This window comes from Onychomys torridus, chromosome 20, assembly GCF_903995425.1.
Source record: "Onychomys torridus chromosome 20, mOncTor1.1, whole genome shotgun sequence".
NCBI classification, from domain to species: Eukaryota; Metazoa; Chordata; class Mammalia; order Rodentia; family Cricetidae; genus Onychomys; species Onychomys torridus.
The window spans coordinates 29,088,665-29,109,450 of record NC_050462.1 but is presented as its reverse complement, the minus strand read 5'-3'; the positions used below and the strand labels follow the sequence as shown (position 1 = coordinate 29,109,450).

At 36.3% G+C, this 20,786-nt stretch overlaps 1 protein-coding gene across 1 annotated transcript in view; it reads left to right on the top strand.

The window, feature by feature from the left end:
• Positions 1-20,786, top strand: part of Nav3 (neuron navigator 3) — a 762,474-nt gene that overhangs the window by 656,236 nt on the left and 85,452 nt on the right. The window contains exons 14-16 of the mRNA XM_036169458.1: positions 16,883-17,015; positions 18,076-18,349; positions 19,359-20,067. Of these exons, the coding sequence (XP_036025351.1) occupies positions 16,883-17,015; positions 18,076-18,349; positions 19,359-20,067 (1,116 nt within the window). The remainder of the gene's footprint in view (positions 1-16,882; positions 17,016-18,075; positions 18,350-19,358; positions 20,068-20,786) is intronic.

Sequence of the window (20,786 nt, the reverse complement as noted above, 5' to 3'; positions counted from 1 at the left end):
AAATTCTGCAGTTAATTTGGAGACTTGGAATGGTATAGCTATGTAAGAGTGAAATCTTCTAATCTTATATAAATATATATTTTAATTTACTTGACTTTTAATATATTTGCAAAATACGTCTGTAATGAGAAATCTACCCATAACTACTTGTAAGCAAACTATGTATAATTGAAAATCGTATGAATTAAGCAAAATCAGTTGTAATGAGAAATGTATCACTCCAATGGGGATTAATAACTACTCGAACGTGTAATCACAAACCTCAAAGAAATGTCACTTAAGACAACTGTGTGCTTGAAGGATTTCAGAGAAAAGTTATTTAGCTGAGGGACCTGTAAGAGTCAGGAGATGGGTATGTGCAGAAATAGTCAGGAACATATCGATTCATAAAATTAAAAAGACAACTGAAAAATTCAAATTAGTCCAGTGTGACTCTGTGTAGGGAATTGTAGAGAAGTAGGCTACATCACCCAAAGAAAAGACTTTGAAGTCTTTGCACCATGCTATGATTTTCAGAATTCATTCTGGCTCTTTGAAAGATGCATTAGAAACCCAGGTCAGAGGCTCGGGGACTAATTAGAATGCTGCAGCTCTAGTTTACTGAGAAATGTCAAGATTACTGGGAATACAGTTGGAAAGAACACAGATCAGTTAGTTACACTTGGTTACAGCTGGATAAAGGCTGAGATTATGTTTGTTGAAGAAAGATGAGTTTTTATGTTAGGGAAGTGGATTCACAGCCGTACTCAGAATATACTACTGGTTGTACAGGTTTACACACCAGCCTAGTGTGTACTACTGAGTGGCCTGGGAGCTGAACTCTAAATGACAGTGCTGGAATTATTATTCTTTATCTGCAAGAGTTTGTTCTATTACCCATTGATTAGGATAAAAGTGGTGTATTTTCACATATGCTATATGCATCTTTTCATAGACTCTAAATTATATTTATAACAATTAAAATCATGTAAATGCTATGTGAATAATTGCTATGTTCTGTTGTTTAGGTAATAATGGCAAGGAAAAATTCTGGGCATGTTTGTTATAGTTGCAATTTCCCAAGGTATTTTCAGTCTGTGATTAATTTCATGCACATATGCAGAAATCCCTGACTTGGAAGGCTAACTACATACCAAAGCATTTGACTCATTAGTTCATACTGTCCATGTAAGTAAGTAAATATAGAATAGATGGCACAGGTTGGGATAACACTTATTGATGAAATCAATTTCAGGATTCAGATGTTTTGATTTTTACCCACCTGAGTTGAGTCTTCATTGTCTCATATGCCTGAAACAAACATGGTGGTACTAATTCATAAAGAAGGGGTTCCCTCCTTAGATTAATCCAGAGTCACCTCACTAGATGCACCTTCAGCAATGATGTGAGTTCCTGTAAGCTTAAAAGTGAAAACGTTTCTGTTTTCATCCCTTTACAATTTTCCCCCTCCAGGAGGTCTGTTTTCTATCATGAAATCCTGTGAAACTCTCTTCTCTTGTGCCCTGACTCCCTGTGTTTGAGAAGAGCTGCTACGTTTGTCAAAGGCTTTTGTCGTCACCCAGTATCTCATTTCATACGTTGTTCCTGTTCTGAGGATTGGCATATCCTTAAATCCCACAGCCACTGGCAGTGTGAGGACTCTGTGATCCCTCCCTTGATTGCTTCTGTTGAGTCTTGAGCCCCACCTCTCTGTGGGTGCTCGGAGTCTGATATACCCAACAAAAGGACAAGATGCCTCAGGTGAATGAGGACAATCCTCGCGTAGAAGTTATCTTGGAAAAGAAGGTACAAGTAAACTAAGGGTTACAATATAATATAGATCCCGGAAATAGTGACCATGGTGCCGAAAGACAGGCAGTGGCCCGGAGCAGGTGGCTGGCTATGTGTGAGACCTTACCGTAGTTTATTGAAGTCTCAACAATGAGGACCCTGCCTGTTAAATGTCAGAAAGCTGAGACCAGACCAGCCTGGGTCATGTCACCACCACAACCCAGTTTTGCAGTTTAATCCTTTTGATCTGTTAAGATATTTTAAGCTTCATTCTCATGTTTTTCCCCTGTATCCTAAAATCATTGCACAATATAAGGAGAGGGCAGTTAGTTATTTGTGCTAAAAAAAATATAGAAATGGATGTTTTGAAAGTGTGCCAGGCAGAATCTGCTGCAAGCTTTCTTTGGCCAATAGCTCCCTCATGCCGAACTGTCTTTCACCTCTGAAGACAAGAAGACATTCACTCTAGTGCCCTTTTTTCCTGCCTCCTTCCCTCTCTCCTTCCGTCCCTCCTTCCCTCTCTCCTTCCGTCCCTCCTTCCTCCCTCCCTCCCTTCCTTCCTTCCTTCCTCCCTCCCTCCCTCCCTCCCTCCCTCCCTCCCTCCCTTCCTTCCTCCCTTCCTTCCTTCCTTCCTTCCTTCCTTCCTTCCTTCCTTCCTTCCACCTCTTCAAAAAAATATTATTTACTGCAGCAATATTCTGAATTTTTAAAAAGGAAAACAATCTAGGTTTTATTATAGCACATTTTTATATTGAAGCAAAATATTTCTTCATTGTTAATAATATTTGTCTCTAGACAGTAAAAAGATGTTATGGTGCTATTGCCCGGAATGCATACTCCTTTTAGCAAGAAATGGAGTTGTGTGTTTCAAATCCTGCTCATAGCTTTGTACCCAACTTGCTGAGCATTACCTACGCTCTTCTTTTCTATATAGTGTTTTCTTTTTTCACTCAGCCTTGAAATTATAGTCATTTGGGCACTTCTATTATTCTGAAACAGATAGCTAATGCCAAGAATATTTCAAATGAGAAAGGGGGATTTTGAGAAGGGAGATAATTTAGCCAAGGCCTAATAGCTATGATTGTGATTAAATAGAGTGCCAGTAACGAAGTGTTCAGCTGTCCAAAAAAACAGTCTGTGAATTCCAAAAAGTGAGAATTATATGTTATTAAAGTTAAGGTCAATGTTAGGTCTCTATAACATCTTATTTCTATATTTTCTGTGCATGTCATATTATGCCATTTGATAAATGTTTGATGGTCTACTGAATAAATATGGTAATCATTGTTTAAAATAATAGAACATTTAAAATTCTGGACCTTCTAAGATACTTATTTGAACACGTATTCATTTTAAAGTTGTAATCTGCAGTTTATAGATTCCCCCATCTATGTCATAGTAATAGCATATTACTACAATAAAACTTAAAAAATAGCATGAGAGACATACATGTGATAATCAGTAAAATGTCCACATACCACATGCTAAAACTGTGTAAGTACAATGTAATAATAAACAGGAAAAAAATGGTCTCTTCTAAATGTTAAAAGGGGAAATTAGTGCCTAGATAAATGGCTTCATGGTCAAGAACCCTTGCAGCTCCTACAGCTTTTGGGTTCCCACCACATACACAGAGCCTGTCAAAAGTCTCTAACTGCAGTTTCAAGGGATTCAACACCCTCTCTGGGTTCACAGGTAGTGCATGCACATGCTGCACATTTATACATGCAGGCCAAGTACTCATACATATAAAATTTTTAAAAAGTCTCTTTTAAAAAGATGAAATTAAAGAAGAGTCAGAGAAGCCAAAATATTTGTGCAGAATTTCCTTTGAGAAAATATTATAAGATTTAAAATATCAGCATCTTATAAAATTGACTAAAATGACATTAATAAAAGTAGTATGTTGGGGAAATACTTTAAATGTTTGAATATGTTAAACTTCACTACAATCAATTAGACTTAGTGGGTTATCAAAAAAGAAGAAATAAAGTCAGGAAGGGAACATGTTAAAGAAAAAATGGGAGAAGTTATAGGAAGAAAATGGAGGAAATGTTCCTATTCGTCCATTTATGAAATCCTCAAGAATGAAAAAAAGGTTACAATGATATAATATAAATGGATTAGCTAATCTTTTTTGCAAAAAAGTAAAAGAAATTTGAAGGAAGATAGCTGATAAAATTAATGAAAATTCAGCTTAACTTAAAGTTTTGATGAATGTAATTGTAATTCTAATTCCCAGCTCTTCAATCTCAAACGTTTTGAGACATTTAAGGACATCCTTCTACCTACTATAAGCAGGATTAAGATTAATACTACCTAAGGCTATAATATTCCTTGGGTTTTTATTTATGATTGATAGAAAATGATAATGATAAACCTTCTTATACAGATTACTAAATATATAGAAACTTCATATAAGGTGACTATGTAGTCATTATAAATATATGTGATGATTTAGGCAGTCTTATTAATTAAAAATCTTGATAATATTGCATAAAGTGAATACATACTACAGATACAGATAGTATAATAAGCAAGATTAGAAGAAGGAAAAATTCTACATATATGTGTAACGGCTGGCTCCGTTCTCAAGGGTAAGGATTGTATTAGTTACTTTTCTCTTTGTTTTGACAAAATACTTAACAAAATAAGTTTGTGGAAGATGACGTTATTTTGTCCCTTCATTATGGTGGGGAAGGACATGGACACAGGAGCGGATGATGGCCTTGTTGTGACTGTCAGGAAGCAGAGATGAATGTAGGGTTAACCCCATTGTCCTTTTCCTTTTCTATGAACCCAGGACCCCCATGTTTAAAGGAGTCTTCCCTTTTCACGTTACCCTCCCTGGAAACTCCCTCACAGTTACATTGTGAACTCTAACTGTAAATGTAAACATAGCTCTGAGGGATTCTAGAGCCAATCAAGCAGGCACTGTAAATTAGCCATTACAGGTATTTACTGGCTTTTAAATCTGTGTATAATATAAAATATATACTACTCACCTTTTTGAATTCTTGAATTCATATAAGCAGGTTAAAAAATCTTCATTTTTATAATTTTAGTGTATATATATTTGCCATAATGTCTCCACTTATCAGAAATATAAGATATTTTTTCCATCCATATAGAAGTATTGTAAAAATGAGCAATGAAATAAACTCTCAAAACTATTATGGCCATTATTCTAGTAATGTGTTTGAATGAGTTTTTAATAACATTATTTTATTGCTTTTGTGATTTCAGCTCACATAATAAAAATTAGGTATTTTTCTTCTCTGCCTCAAATATCATGAAAATATAAAAATCTGTCTGACTGCATAAATTCATTTTAAACTAACATTATTTATTAAATTTGACAGAGACTACCTGGGGCTTTCTTTGATAAAGAACGAGAGCTTTTCATTTTGTTGTTTATCTATCCTTATCTGATGCTTCAAGAGAACAACTGTAAATCTTCATTATTTGTTTTCCAGAGAAAAGAAAAGGAAATGAAAAGGCCAGTGCGTAGCTTATGGATTGTTTTCTGGTTCCAAATCCACATCATATTAATACTAGTCTTTCAATATTTCATAGATTAAACTCAATTTTATATACACACTAAAATTATAAAAATGAAGATTTTTTTTAACCTTTTCATATGAATTGTCAGTTTATTAAGGATTATAGTCTTAGCTATTAAATAGCAAACAGACCATCTTCTTTTGACATGGGATAAAATGATGCAAGTTCAAACACAGTATACTTCAGGATTATGTTTTGAGTCCTCTTGATAAATTCTTTTCTTACTAGTCCAGAAGTCTTCCTCTCTTGCATAGGAAAGTTAATCTTTTTCTCTTGCCCGCATTCCATGTAACAGCAAACTCTTTCATGCTTTCTTCAGAATGTTTTTTTGCAACTTCTTTCTTTTAAGCTCCTTGTTTCTAGTTGCCTTGTTTCTAATGCATTCATCGAATTCAAATATTTTAAAATTGTGACTGTTCAAGCAGGGAGAGCGGTTCAGTCATTAAAGTGCTTGCCTCATAGGTGTGAGTGAGTTTGATCCCCTATACCCTGAGAAGGTCAGATGGAGGGGCATGTACCTGTAATTCCAGTGCTGGGGAAGGACGTAGAGACAGGAGAATCCTGGGGGGCTGCTGACTGACTAGTCTCACTGAATCAGCAAGCTCCATGTTCAGTGAGAGGCTCTGTCTCAAAAGATAAAATGAAGAGAGAATGAGAATGCTGTGAATATCGCTCTGTGTAAATAAAGTTCTGACTGGCCAGTGGACAGACAGGAAGTATAGGCGGGACGAGAGGGAAGAGAATTCTGGGAAGTAGAAGGCTGGGGGGAGACACCGCCAGCCACCGCCATGAAAAGGAACATCTAAAGACACTGGTAAGCCACAAGCCATGTGGCAAAGTATAGACTAACAGAAATGGGTTAATTTAAGATAGAAAAGGTAGATAACAAGAAGCCTGCCACAGCCATACAATTTGTAAACAATGTAAGTTTCGGTGTGCTTTCTTGGTTGGGTCTGAGCGACTGTGGGACTGGCGGGTAAGAGAGATTTGTCCTGACTGGGCCAGGCAGGAAAACTCTAACTACAAGAGAAAAACACCTAATGTTGACTTCTGGCATTCACATGTATACACATATGCATGCATGCACACACACACATACACATACATACACATACTGCATACACGTACACACACACACACACACACACACACACATTTCATTTCATTGCTTAAAGTTCTTTGAATTCTCTTGTCCTGGCTGCAAGCTCTAATGTCTTTCACTATGCACACAATCCTCCAGTAGCCGACTCGGGTCTCTCTCTGTCTCACTAAACAATTGTACTTCTCCTATACCTGCCAACCTAGTCCTGTATGTCTCTGGAGTTTGGTATTTCTGGGATTTTGTTCTTGTATGCTTATCATCTTCTCTCGCTCTTTGCTCACAGAAGGCTTTAATTCTCGGCTGCCTAGCCGCTATTCTTTAATGTGATTCCCTTAAGAAAACAAGTTTTTATTCACCCAAACTTACTCATCCCCCACCTCACTTGGTTCTGTCCTTACTTCACCACTTTCTTTTTATGATAATTCATAATTATGTGCACATTTGAGTATCAGAACTTGTGAATCACACACCATGGCTGTGACTTGTGATGTCATGAGACTGGAGCATTTTCTGACTTAGTCTATCAACATTAAAAAACTATACTGGGCCAAAGTTGTGTAGGGGCTCTTAGGCTGAAGGGAAGGCTTTGCTTTTGCTCTTGACTATAATGTGGAGACTGGACCAGATTTATTGCAGAATGTCACAGGAGATTAGAGGCCAAAGAAGCAAATAAAGACATGGAAGAATTAAATACATTTGGGGAAGGCCTGGAAGGATTCATAAGGAAATGGTTTTTAACTGTGTTCCAAACCAAATTGTACAGATAATATGCAATGGCAGAATGAGACATTGGTAGGTGTAAGGAACTCTATTTAAATGTACTAAAGTCATATAAAGATTATTAATTGAGAGAGTATCTGTTTGATCTAGCATCATTTTTAGACATTGATACATTAATTTGTGTCTTTCCCCAGTCTGAAATCTTTTCTGATGACTTGTTCTTTTCTTTATGATAATAAAACATTTTCAAGGGGGAAATGCTCAATAACTCTGTCTTGAAATAACTCTACACTGTTTTCTATCAATGAGTCTGAAGTAATAATGAATTTACACTTCAGTGGCTGCATTGCCCAAAGCTGGTATGGAGTGTATTGTGTTTTCTGGTAAAATTGCATAATATAGGAATAAATAGTTGCATGTTCACATAGTTGTGAGGATCACAGTCATGGACTTAATAGTTTGATTCTCAAAACTCACAGTCTAGACAGTTCTCAACATTTTGTTATTGCAAAGGTCATTGTATCTAGAAAATACTTTAAAAGTGAAATGCATCACATTATTTTATTAATCATATGGGAAAATATATACTAAAATGCAATAGGCTTTTTAGTGACTCCATTCTGCTGTGCAAATATCATTCAATTTTCTCTTTATTTTAGGATGAAAAATCCAGAAACTTTTACAAAATAATCTCATGGTGATTATGGTTACTCTGTTTTATTTTTTATTAAGCAGTTATTTTCATATTTAAGAAATACTTAGTAAAATCTTTAAAATATTTACTACATTATATTCTATGTCATCTGCCAACTTTTAGGTTGGAGAGAAAAATTTTTTTTTCTTTATTTACTATCTCATACAAATCCTGACTCTGGATTTCTGACACTTCAATAAAACTTGATAAGCCTGGATCTTCTTGTACTTTAAATTTTCTTCCTATGTCAGCTAATTCACTTATACTTGAATAACTCCAATATTGTAAAAAAAAAAAAAATACTTGAGGTATTTAATTTTAGTTGTTACCTTAACATAATCTGGAATCACCCAGAAAGAAAGTCTCAATGAAGGGTAGTCTACATTAAGTTGACCTATTGTGTGTGTGTGGGTGGGTGGGTACTTCTCTTAATTATGTTGATTGAGGTGAGAAGACCAGTGCACTGTGGGTATCAGACTTCCATAGGTTAGGGTCTTAGACTATATTCATGGAGAATGTCAGCCAAGTACTAATTATACAGGCATTCATTCCTCTCTTTGCTCTTTACTGTAGATGTGATGTAACTAAATGTTCTTAGCTTTTGTCCTCTTAAAATCTCAGCTGTGAGGCAGAATAACTTGAAATCGTGAGCAGAAAGGAACTCTTTCTCTGACAGTTTTTGCATTTTCTCAGAGTATTTTATCACAGCAACAGAAATATAACTAGGTCACCACTTGTGAAGCAAATGCACCTTTCTATTCTTGTCTAAGGGTCAGGCTGTTTCTCAGCACAACTAGTGTCCTATCCTATAGATTTGGTGAAGGTTCACAGATCTCAAGAACTTGCATGAGTATTTTAAGTGCTGGTCTCACTTGCTTACTAATGATGAATTCATTGCAGAATTTGTGTTTAGTTCATATAATCATCAATGGTATTAACAAATTTTATAAACTTTCTGGATTGCTTAAAAATGGAGACAACTATATCTGAGCTTTAATTCAGAATTTAATTTTACCTGGGTAGTAAACCAGACTTGCGCCTTAAAGACTGAGGCACAAGAAGGTGTGGTATTTAGAAATCAAATGCAATACATGCTGTTTTACTTATAATTAGTGATTTAGAGTGATTAGGTGATTGCTGTCAGTGATAAGAATTAAGTGGGCAGGTGACCATTAACGATTGATTTATAGATGCTGGCTTTGATTGAGTGCCTCTTACAGTCAAGATATTTTCCTCTGATACCATGAACAATGACCATGGGTGAAACAAACAAAGTTCCATTGGTTTCACAGATTGTTATAACATTTTACATTTTAAAAAATGATGAATTAATTGAATGAGTAGTATAATGATTGACGGTAGTTGCAAAAATGAGAGGCAAAGGCAAGAATATAATAAGACATGTATATGGAGAAGAGTGTGCTAATTTTTAAACAGGCTAAGTCAGACATCATTCAGAAGGCTACATTCCAACAAAGATCATGAATAATGCAGGAGAAATATATGCATCTGCAGGCACCCAAATTAAGAGCATAATATTATCAATGGACCTCATTACTCATTTCTAATGCTTTCCAGTACCATTGCCCAAGAACACTCCAATACTGAGAAATACTATAACATCCATGGCAACATTTTCTTAATAATTATACAGTATATAATCAAGTTGTTCAAGTGGGGAATAAAATATTTTACAAATGTATTTTTACTTTGTCTTTTAATAAAATCAACCTATGAACAAAAAAATTAAAAGTCAGAACTCAGTGAACATTTTGGTATAATTTCAAAATAATAACCTCAGTAGCCAGTATTTTGATTATAACCAAATTGGTGTAAAAAGGGGAGTGTATAAGTAGACAAATAAGTAATTGACATGTTCCTTTAATTCATTAATGGGAATTAAATAAGGTGAAATTTTCAAATTAAGGTTATCTTTTAGTGCCTGAGGTTAAAAATATCCATCCTTTATTGAGACAGTATCTCTTTACTGTACATGCATAGGTTGAGCAGTTGGCACATCAATATGAACAGTCTCAAAGCTGACTGAATAGAAGCTGCCCCAAATGCTGCTATGCCCAATACAGGAACATATTGAACAGTGACCCACCAAACAACCAATAGCAGGGGTCACTGGGCTAAATTTTCCTTCTGGAACATGTTTCAAATCTTCAAAATGATGTTTAACAATTATTCAGTAAATACTTTAGAAGTCCCCATAAACACTGAAATTGTGAACAAAAATAAATTTATTTTTAAGCAGATTTGCCTTCAAATGAGTACCCAGGGGTGATTGTAGATATCAATTAGCTTTTCCATGTTACTAAGCATTAAAAAGCTAAAAAGTAGAAAGTATCCCCAATTTATTAAGATTCTTTGTCTGCGTTTCTGTGAGTATTTATTAAGATTCTTTGTCTGTGTTTCTGTGCTCTTTATGTAGTAACAATTGTAAGTGTTTTATATTACATTCTAGCAAAAAAAAAATGTGCATTTTACCATTTTACGTTCAGGTCACACTTTCAATGTGTAAAGAAAGATCAGTTTATAAAGTCTAGTTGTTTTCTTTATCAACCTCCTCATTGGTTTGTGGTTTAAAAGTCTCTTTTCTAAAGAAAGGAACTTTATATTCTCAGTACAGTCCTCTACTTCTTGTGCTGAGCTGACTTGGAATTTAATTTACTATTTTTTATAAAATCCCAATTTCATATTTTTCATACTGTAGATTATCTTGACTCTTGCTGAAAAATTAATTAATTTTAATTATTTATTCTTCCATATCCATTATGATTTAGTGTATGCTCATTCTTTAGCCTTTTTCCTGGACTTTAATATTAGGGTAGTAGTATTGTCATGTTTGTATGTTTGTGTTGTCATTATTATGTGAAAAGCTGTAATCTTGGTTGCACATGGCATGTTATATTGGAGTAGGCATATGGATAGGAAATGTTAAATTTCCTGTGTTCCAAGTTGATATGACTGAACATACATGAAGAAGTAACAAAGGAATTCACTTTACAAACAAAACTTCCTCCTGAAGCACCACAAAGCTATCAACAATCTTGATAAAAAATTATGTCATACAAAGCCCAGGTTTAAAACTTGATTGTATTTGGTATACAGGAAATAACAATAAGAAAAAATAAATAAAACATGAACATTTAAACATATACTTTGTGACAGCTTCCATGATATAACCCAATTTGTTTTTTAAAGTTCTGTGATTCCAAGAAGTGCCCATTATTGCATAAAGAATTTAAAGGAGGCAAAAATATATTGAAAAATATTTCTTGCTTGTGACCTGAGAGGCGTGAGAGGATATAAGTATTTCCCAATGGGTCTTTTGATTTAATAAAATGTAGATTGAGTCAGTTGCAGCCTTTCAATAGCCATTTAGAAGCTGAAATCACATGCAAATGCGAAGAACAAAAATAGCTGCAGCAATTTCATAAAGGAAGCATGAATCTGGTGGACTTGCATGATCTGCAAGGGTTACTGTAAGACTACAGCGTGGTGGTAATAGTCACTAAAATGCCCATAGATATTGAAGCAATAGGAAACTGTGCAATAAACCAACATGCATATAGTAAATTATTTGTTATTATAAACTTGCCAAGGAAGCGAAATTCATGAAAGACTGGAAAGATCATAAGCCTATATATTAAAATAATTTTATCTATACTTCATGTTGTATACAATTAAGAATTTGCCATTCTGCCTAATAAAGTTCTTTTTAAAAAAAAGATGGAAGAAACCTGCAGTCTGGAGCAAGACTTTTTTTTAATAGGAAGAACATTATGAACTATTTACAATTAATTAAAAACCTCTGTCTTATGACAGTAAGGCTATGGAGTGATTGAAATGGTCATTTCTTAAGCTAAGAATGCAAAATTGTGGTCTGGGAGTTGGCTCAGTTTTCCGAGTGCTTCCTCAGATCTCCAACACTTACATGATAGTTGAGCTTGGTGATGAGCCTCTGTAAGCCCAGCACTGGAGGGAGAAAATAGTTCTTTGAGGCTTGCTGGCCAGCCAGGTTAATGTAATGTGAACCCCAGGTTCAGTGACAAATCCTACCTACAAATATGAGTGGGCATGGTGGTGCATGCCTTTAATTCCATCAAGGAGATCTCTGTGAGTTCTAGGTCAGTCTGGTCTATGTGGTAATGACCAGTCTAGCCAGTACTACTGAGTGAGATACTATCTCAAAAAGAAATAAAAATTTAAAAAATATGTGGAAACATTAAATAAGGTATTCTAATTTTAAGTTTCAGCCTCTTCATGTATCCACAAAGGTGAGTGCATCCCCCACATCAGTACACACACACACACACACACACACACACACACACACACACACACACAGAGAGAGAGAGAGAGAGAGAGAGAGAGAGAGAGAGAGAGAGAATGTGTAATTCTCTACACTCATTAGAAAACAGTTTGTATCTGTCTTCCATCCTCACAAAGTATGACTCTCTGAAGACTCTCCTACCCAGTGAATGAATGATCATGTCCATGCAAAGACTTGTATGTGAATGTTTCAATGCTTTTATATATAGTGTTTCAAAGACAGAAGCTACACCATATGTAAATAAAAACTATGTGAGTAATAAATCCCATCATTCATGAATGTGTCCTAGATTGTGAGGGAAAATTTCAGCAGAATTATAGATGTGTAATTTGGCAGAAATAAAGAGGTGCCCTTTATGCAGAATATAGTTAAAAACTCTTAGATTTTAATGCAATTAAAAATGAAAGGATGGAAAAATATTTGATGAGATTTGAGACCTATTACTCAGAGCTAATTATGCTAATAATTCTTTCATTAAAAACTATTTTCTATTAAGTTTTTTCCAACTTAATTAAATGTGTGACAATCAACAGAATTAATTGCATCATTGCTATGGAGAATTCTGTTATCTACAAAATCAAAGAAGAAAGTCAAATGTCATAGAAGTTTGAAATTAGAAAAATAGCTCCATTATCTGTCAGAAAGTATAACTTTAAGTTTGCTTAATAAAGAACTATGTTGAACAAAATGTTGCTCGAAACTCATTTAATGGAGCTGAAGTAGGGACTTAGAGGTTAAGAGCACTTGATGTTCTTACAGAGAACCCAGGTTCAGTTCCCAGCTCCCACAGAGCAGCTCACAGCCATCTGTAACACCAGTCCTAAAAAAGATCTGATACCCCACCACACACACATGTGGTGCACACACATGCATATAGTTAAAAACATTTATACACATAAAATAAAAATAAATCTTAAAAAAATCTTTCATTTATTATTAGACTTAACCAAGTTTAAAATTACTGAATATAGGCAGCATTTTCAAAAGCAAAACTTCATTTAGCAATATGATTTAGTGGCATAGTCAACAACAGACGCCACATTATCTGCTAGAGTTCTAAAGATAAAGTCTAGTTCATTATTAATAGTATGACAAAGAGGACAGAAAACACACACACACACAAGACTGGTCACGATGAGCAAAAATACAGCAATAGACTGATTAGCATGGAATCTTATCTGCTCACTATTGTCATAGTCACATTATGAAGATACCATCTCTTCAGAGAAGCAATCCTAATTCTGTCCCACCATCTATGTCTACTACTAACCTCTGTCACACTTCCTAGCATCTATCAGATGTTTTCCATTACAGTTGATGTTCTCAGTAAACAGTGCATTGTTTGAAGAATTGCAGTTTATTTCTCACACGGAGTGAGAATACATACTTACCAATATTTTTGAAATGAGTATTGAGTATAAAAAAAAAAGTAAATATGTATAATAAAAGAGTGGCCAGCCATGGTGCCTGCTAAAAGTTTTGGTTTTAAGTGATTAAAGACAACTTCATTGAGAATGGGGCTTCATCAAAAAAAAAAAAAAAGGAAGTAAGAGTAATATATTAGATCAAGGATTGACAAACAATGCCGATGAATGTAGGAGAGAATTTTTAGAGAAGGAATAATGTAAACTACATAGAGTTAATTTGGGACTTTGACAGGACTCCCTTTGGGGAGAAAATCCAAAAAAGGCCAAAAACACAGATCTTATAGTCAGGAAAGAGTGACTGAGGTTTCAAAATCATCACCTTGATTTCATAGTTGTGGAAAGGCTGACCATTATTGGGGAAGATATTCTAAAGTTAATATAATGGAGGGCTAGATACAGAGCAATTCAAAGAAGTTCTGAAGAATAGAGAAATACTATACGACTCAGAAGAGTCAGGTCAAGATGTCAGAGAATGTAATGCTTGTCACGAGCACATTTTAGGAAAGGAGGGGAGAGATGACAGAAACAAAGGCAGTATGATGCTAATTAAACCAGAACAGTCCATCCAATAACCTACTATGTACTACCTGTGAGAGTGTTCTGTAGATGAATTTCTAAATGGTCTTATTAAATTAAAAAACAAAAAAACAAAAAAAAAACAAAAAAAAACAAACAAACAAACAAACAAAAAACCACAGAGCCAGATATAGGGGTTAAAGCCTGAGAGAGATCAGAGGAATTGGAACAGCCACAAGCTAACCTCATCTCATCAAAACCTCAGCTTCCAAATGCAAGATACTTCCTGTCTACCCACACCTATATGCCTTGCTGTTTTTCCATCTGATTTGCTCTCTCTGTCCAGCTACATCACTTCCTCTTCCTGCCCAGCTCTGTTACTTCCTGCCTGTCTGTACATACTTCCAGACCTCCATGGTTAATTAGTGTTGGAATTTAAGGCATGTGTCACCAAAGTGGCTATTTCCGGTGTGGCCTTGAACTCACAGAGATCCTCACAGATAGATCCCTGCCTGCCAAGGGATAGGATGTGCTTCTGTTGCCTGATTTCTTTGTTTACTTATAATGGCTGGCTTTTTCCTCGATCTCCAGGCAAGCTTTATTTATTAAAGCACAAATAAAATATCACCACATTTCAGCACAAATAAAATATCACCGTAGTGGTCGAATCCAAACAGGACTCCTATATGCATTTTAGTTCCATTATATCAATGGTGTTCAATGTACATATTCATGATTTTTTTCATAATTTATATTCACATACTCAACATGTAAAGTAGAAATATTAAAAGAAGTAATAAGTAAGGAATAAACTATGTTATAGAAATGATTATTGTGTTGCCTAAGGTCTTAGTTGCAAATTATATTACAATCTACTTTTGCCAGTTTATGAAACTAAATTATGTTGGAAGGCTCTTTGAATTAGGAGATGGTGGGAAATATAGGCCCTTTACTGACTCTTAGAAAGCTATGCATCCAAATTATGCTATCTGTATTAGAAAACTCAGGTAGTTGGGACTTAAAAAAAACAACCAAAGCTTAGAGGACAACTGAGTTAATCTGCTAACTGAGAGAAGACTCAATTCTTCTGACTTCCTTGCTACAGATGATTTTACTCCCTTTGACAGTAGATGGAACCTATACTGCATGACAGATGTGTGTGAGGGAGTTTAGTTATAGTAGGTGTTTGCTGATGCTGTGGCTAATAATATGGAAAGTTACAAAATTGGATACAGTGAAGGTATTCACCAGATTTGGGCACTCACAAAAGACATATTTCTCTAGTGGTCTAAAATACATTTTCCCCACATTAAGATGCCATTGTTATTGATAATCATCTGCTCTCAGCAAGTTCAATTTTCTTCTTGATGATTACTTTTGTCTCATATGTATCTAAGTACATCATTATTATTTGGAACTTAAGATGGTACTCTTTTAATATATTTATTTTGTCTCCTTTGTGCTTTCATGATGAATATTTGAGTGGTATCTTCAATGCTTGGGTCATTTGTGGAAGGTGTTTAAAGTTAAATGTTCATCTCATGAGACTTAGTTTTTGTCCTTATATAGTATGTGTACCTAAGTTGCATTAATTCATATATCAAAGCACATGTGAGTAGTAATGTATCAATAGACTGAGATTCAGTCAGCAAATGAGATGACAGTGGTCTTCCAATTGCAGAGTGGAATTCCCATTCTCCTTTAATATATCCATATATCCTGAAGTATTTATGTGTCATCACATCAAGCACATTTACTAAATAATGGGACCCAAGCTAGCCTGCACATGGTTATTAATATAGCCTATTTTATTGTTGTTTATATAAAAAGTATGTTAAAATTTTCAGATGTTCATTTTATCCTTCTAATGGATTCCCTTATGCATCCCTTGAGACCCATTTTGTTTTGGAACCTAGACTGTATGAAAGGAGAAACTTTTTGGAGATTGTAGTAGGGTAGTTCCATGGCCAGATGTGAATTTTTTGAAAGATTTATTTATTTTTTATATTCATGAATGTATGTGTTCCGTGTGTATATCTGGTACCCACAGAGGCCAGAAGAGGGTATCAGATCCACAGGAACTGGAGTTACAAGATGGCTATAAACTGTCTTGGGAATACTAAGCCTGGGTCCTCTGCAAAAGTAGCAAGTGCCCTTAGCAGCTGAGATATCTCTCTAGGCTCCAAATGTAACTTTTGGATCACTCATTCAGATGCTGCAGCTGAAGTTTTGTGGTAGAAGAAAAAAGTAGGAATATCAGATAATAGACTATCTTATGTTGTTTGGAATTGTGATAGGTGAGATTCCTGGGGGAATTTCAATATTTAAGCATGGTTGAATGGTTGTAATTTTAAGATAATAAAATGAGGAATGATTTTCAGATGCTCGACTAAAGCAAACATTTTTTTTAAACAGAGACTAATTCTTAGGTACTTTGTGATTTCAGGTTGCTTTTGTAGGTGTGGGGTGAGGGACCCAGCTGGCATGTGACTCGTCTCTCAGTGTTTTCAATATGCTTCAAATGTTCTGGAACCCACACCTTCTGGTCCTTCCTAAATACCAGATAAGCTATTGTTTAGTAGATGTTCAGTTCTTATAAATATGATGTTTCCAAAATGGATAGTAAGCAGATTCTCATAAGTGTTTTTAAATGTCTTTATGATGGATGAAAACATTGTGTGGAAATTGGATGGTTCACATTGTTTGTCCTGTGCCCGGCTCATTGCTGTTTTATGTCTCACCTTTAGCTGGGATGACAGCAGTTCAGTGAGCAGTGGTCTCAGTGATACTCTTGATAACATCAGCACAGATGACCTGAACACCACATCTTCCATCAGCTCTTATTCCAACATCACTGTCCCCTCCAGGAAGAACACTCAGGTGAGAGCCATCCTCTCTCTTCCCAGTGATGCTATTAATTTCTTCTTCCAAAAAAAAAAAAAATGTACTTTATTAAACTGTGGTTTTACTCTTTAATCTGAAGCATTTGCATGAGCTGAATAGTCAGATATACTAAAGACTCACCAGCTCTGGGATATGAAGTGTTTTTATGTTAAGCCCCCTAGAGTTAACACCACTCAGAACTATAGCCATGCCTACCCCTAGCCTCTTTTGAAGATCATAAACAGCTTAGACCTATTTGCTGATCTGTAACCTAGAAAGACCCACCTTGACATTTTCCCCCATCTAATACGATTCACTTTTAAAAACAAATTTAAAAACAGTTTAACATTGAATCGTTCTTGATGAATTTTTTAATGATGTCAAAAACAAATTACTAGGCTCACTTGGGAATGGTGAGTCAAGAAAGAACGTTGAATACATCCTGTCTTGTCTTGGTTTTTCCTTGTCACGTTTGTCATAGAATAATCCCTTCCTTTGTGGAGTTTAATTAGGCTTCACTGAGCATTATTTATCCTGACATTCCCTAATATCTGCAAAGGGAAATTCTATGGCTCAAATTGATGAAACTTATGTGAAATTGTAGTTAAAAATAGGACCGTTTGTGGCATGCTTCTGAAGTATAAATCAGTGCCTCATTACTTTTTCACCTCTTATCTGAAAACGCATTCCAGTCCCCCATTCACAACTCATAGGTTTGTTTTTTTTTTCTTTCTTTCTTTCTTTCTTTCTTTCTTTCTTTCTTTCTTTCTTTCTTTTCTTCTTCTTCTTCTTCTTCTTCTTCTTCTTCTTCTTCTTCTTCTTCTTCTGCTGCTGCTGCTTCTGCTTCTTCTTCTTCTTCTTCTTCTTCTTCTTCTTCTTCTTCTTCTTCTTCTGCTGCTGCTGCTGCTGCTGCTGCTGCTGCTGCTGCTGCTTCTTCTTCTTCTTCTTCTTCTTCTTCTTCTTCTTCTTCTTCTTCTTCTTCTTCTTCTGCTGCTGCTTCTTCTTCTTCTTCTTCTTCTTCTTCTCTTTTTTTTAATGGGACTTTTTTTTTTCATAGCTGAAAACAGATGCAGAGAAACGTTCAACAGCTGATGAGACCTGGGATAGTCCAGAGGAGCTGAAGAAGACGGAAGAAGATTTTGACAGTCATAGTGAGGGAGGTGCCAAGTGGAAGGGTGCTGCTACCTCTGGACTTGCTGAAGACTCTGAGAAGACAGGGCAGAAAGCGAGCCTGTCTGTGTCTCAGACTGGCTCCTGGAGGAGAGGCATGTCTGCCCAGGGAGGGACACCAGCTAGGCAGAAAACCAGCACGAGTGCACTCAAGACCCCTGGTAGGTTTGTCACTTGGGATCTGCACTACAGAAGAATTTTAATCTGTGGTCCCCCATTTGCATGCCTTCACATGTATTAGCTCCCCCTTTTAATATTCAGGTTCTTCTGTCCACAGTTAAATAATTTTATTCTGTAATCCACATACTTTGTCATATAAGCCCCTATGAGTATGACAGTCTGAGAATCCTGTGGGGATCACACTTGTCACCTAGGGTTGTTATGTGCTATATTACAATCTAGTCACTTTGTATACAGGCAAAGAATTGGTTCTGGATAAATGATAACTCGCTCTTCGTGACTTTTTAATGAATATTTTCAATATTGATTTTACAAATGCCACTACCTTTTAATACAAATCTGAGAGCTAAAAGACTCTCCCCTTATTTTAGAAATAATGTCACCTGAAATGTGGTATCATAGAGTACTTCAGATATAATCCTAGTAAAGGTATTGACATTCAGTTTTTTTTCCTAGTATGTTGATTCTCAACCTGTAGGTTAAGAAAACTTTGAGGGTAACATATCACATATCCTGCATATCAGGTTTTTACATCTCAATTCATAACAGTAGCAAACTTACAGTTATGAAGTAGCAATGGAAATCATTTTATGGTGAGGGGTCACCACAGCACTAGGGACTGTGTTAAAGGACTGCAGTATTAAGAAAATTGAGAGACACTGAGGAATTAGTGACACCCTTCTGAAGCAAGAGCGTTGTAAGATACAAAACATTAACAAATAAGAAACTAGCCTGCTTTCACCTTTCCTCCTCAAGCAGAGTACATTTCCTCCAACAGACATGTGGGTTTTTGTTTTTGTTTGTTAATAGCTGTGCACTCAATTATTTCATTATATTAGAGTGTGCCTATTGAGATCTGAAACAAGAAATATTTCAGAACTGAAGTGATACGAAGAGCTAAAGAACCATTCACATGTTACATTTGGTTTTGGAGGGGTTATGCTGTCAAAACATTCAAATCAACCCAGCTGTGTGTTTCTCTTTAATTAGGGAAGACAGACGATACCAAAGCTTCAGAGAAAGGGAAACCCCCCCTGAAAGGATCATCCTTGCAAAGGTCTCCTTCAGATGCAGGGAAAAGCAGCGGGGATGAAGGGAAAAAGCCACCCTCGGGCATTGGAAGATCATCAGCCAGCAATTCTTTTGGATATAAAAAGACAAGTGGTGTAGGATCCTCTACTGTGGTTACCAGCAGTGGTGCCATCATAACCAGCGGCTCAGCTACCCTGGGAAAAACCCCCAAATCGGCTGCCATTGGTGGGAAGTCAAATGCAGGAAGGAAAACCAGCTTAGATGGGTCCCAGAATCAAGATGACGTTGTCCTGCACGTCAGCTCCAAGACTACCCTCCAGTACCGCAGCCTGCCCCGCCCTTCCAAGTCCAGCACCAGCGGTATCCCCGGGCGAGGTGGCCACCGATCCAGTACCAGCAGCATTGATTCCAACGTCAGCAGCAAGTCAGCCGGGGCCACCACCTCCAAACTGAGAGAACCCACCAAGATCGGCTCAGGGCGCTCGAGTCCCGTCACTGTCAACCAAACAGACAAAGAAAAGGAGAAAGTAGCAGTCTCAGATTCAGAGAGTGTCTCTTTGTCAGGTTCCCCCAAATCCAGCCCCACCTCTGCCAGTGCCTGTGGTACACAAGGGCTCAGACAGCCAGGGTCCAAATATCCAGATATTGCCTCACCTACATTTCGAAGGTAAGGGGATGCTGGGAAAATGTAAAAGGTGGTATCTAACAAGGATTTATTCTACATAAAGATGTTTTAATTTATTCGAGATATTTGAAGATTCTGTATTCTAGACTTGTTTAAAATATAGTGAGTTCTACAGAGCTGACCCTAGGAACTGCTAGTGTAAAATGTGATGCTCATTTAGAGAAGTGGTTAGCTGTTCAGCTATCCTGTCAGTGTGACAGGAAAAATAGAAACAACATGTGCAACAGGCTTAAAACTCAAATAACTATTCATAGAAGCAGTGATAACATAAAGCGATAGCTTATAAAATAATTCAGCAGTTTTCACGTCTCCTTTCCATCATTAAAAAAAAAATCAAACTGCATAGATCTTGATAAACACTGCATTTACCTCTAGTGTGCATTATCTTACTGACTCTTAATGAGTTGATGGTTATGAATATAGATGATGTATTCTTTGTAACAGTTTACATCGGGCCAATTTATACAGAGCTGAATTTTTTTTTCATTTTTCTTTATTAAGAAAATTTCTACTCACTCCACATGCTATCCACAGACCCCCCTCCTCCCTCCTCCTACCCCCTAGCCCTCTTTCCCAAGCCACCCCACATCCCCCAAATCGAGGTCTCCCGTGGGGAGTAAGCAGAACAGAGTACACTGAGCCTAGGCATGTGAAAGCCCCTTCCCAAGGCTGTGCAATGTGTCACACCACAGGCACCGGAT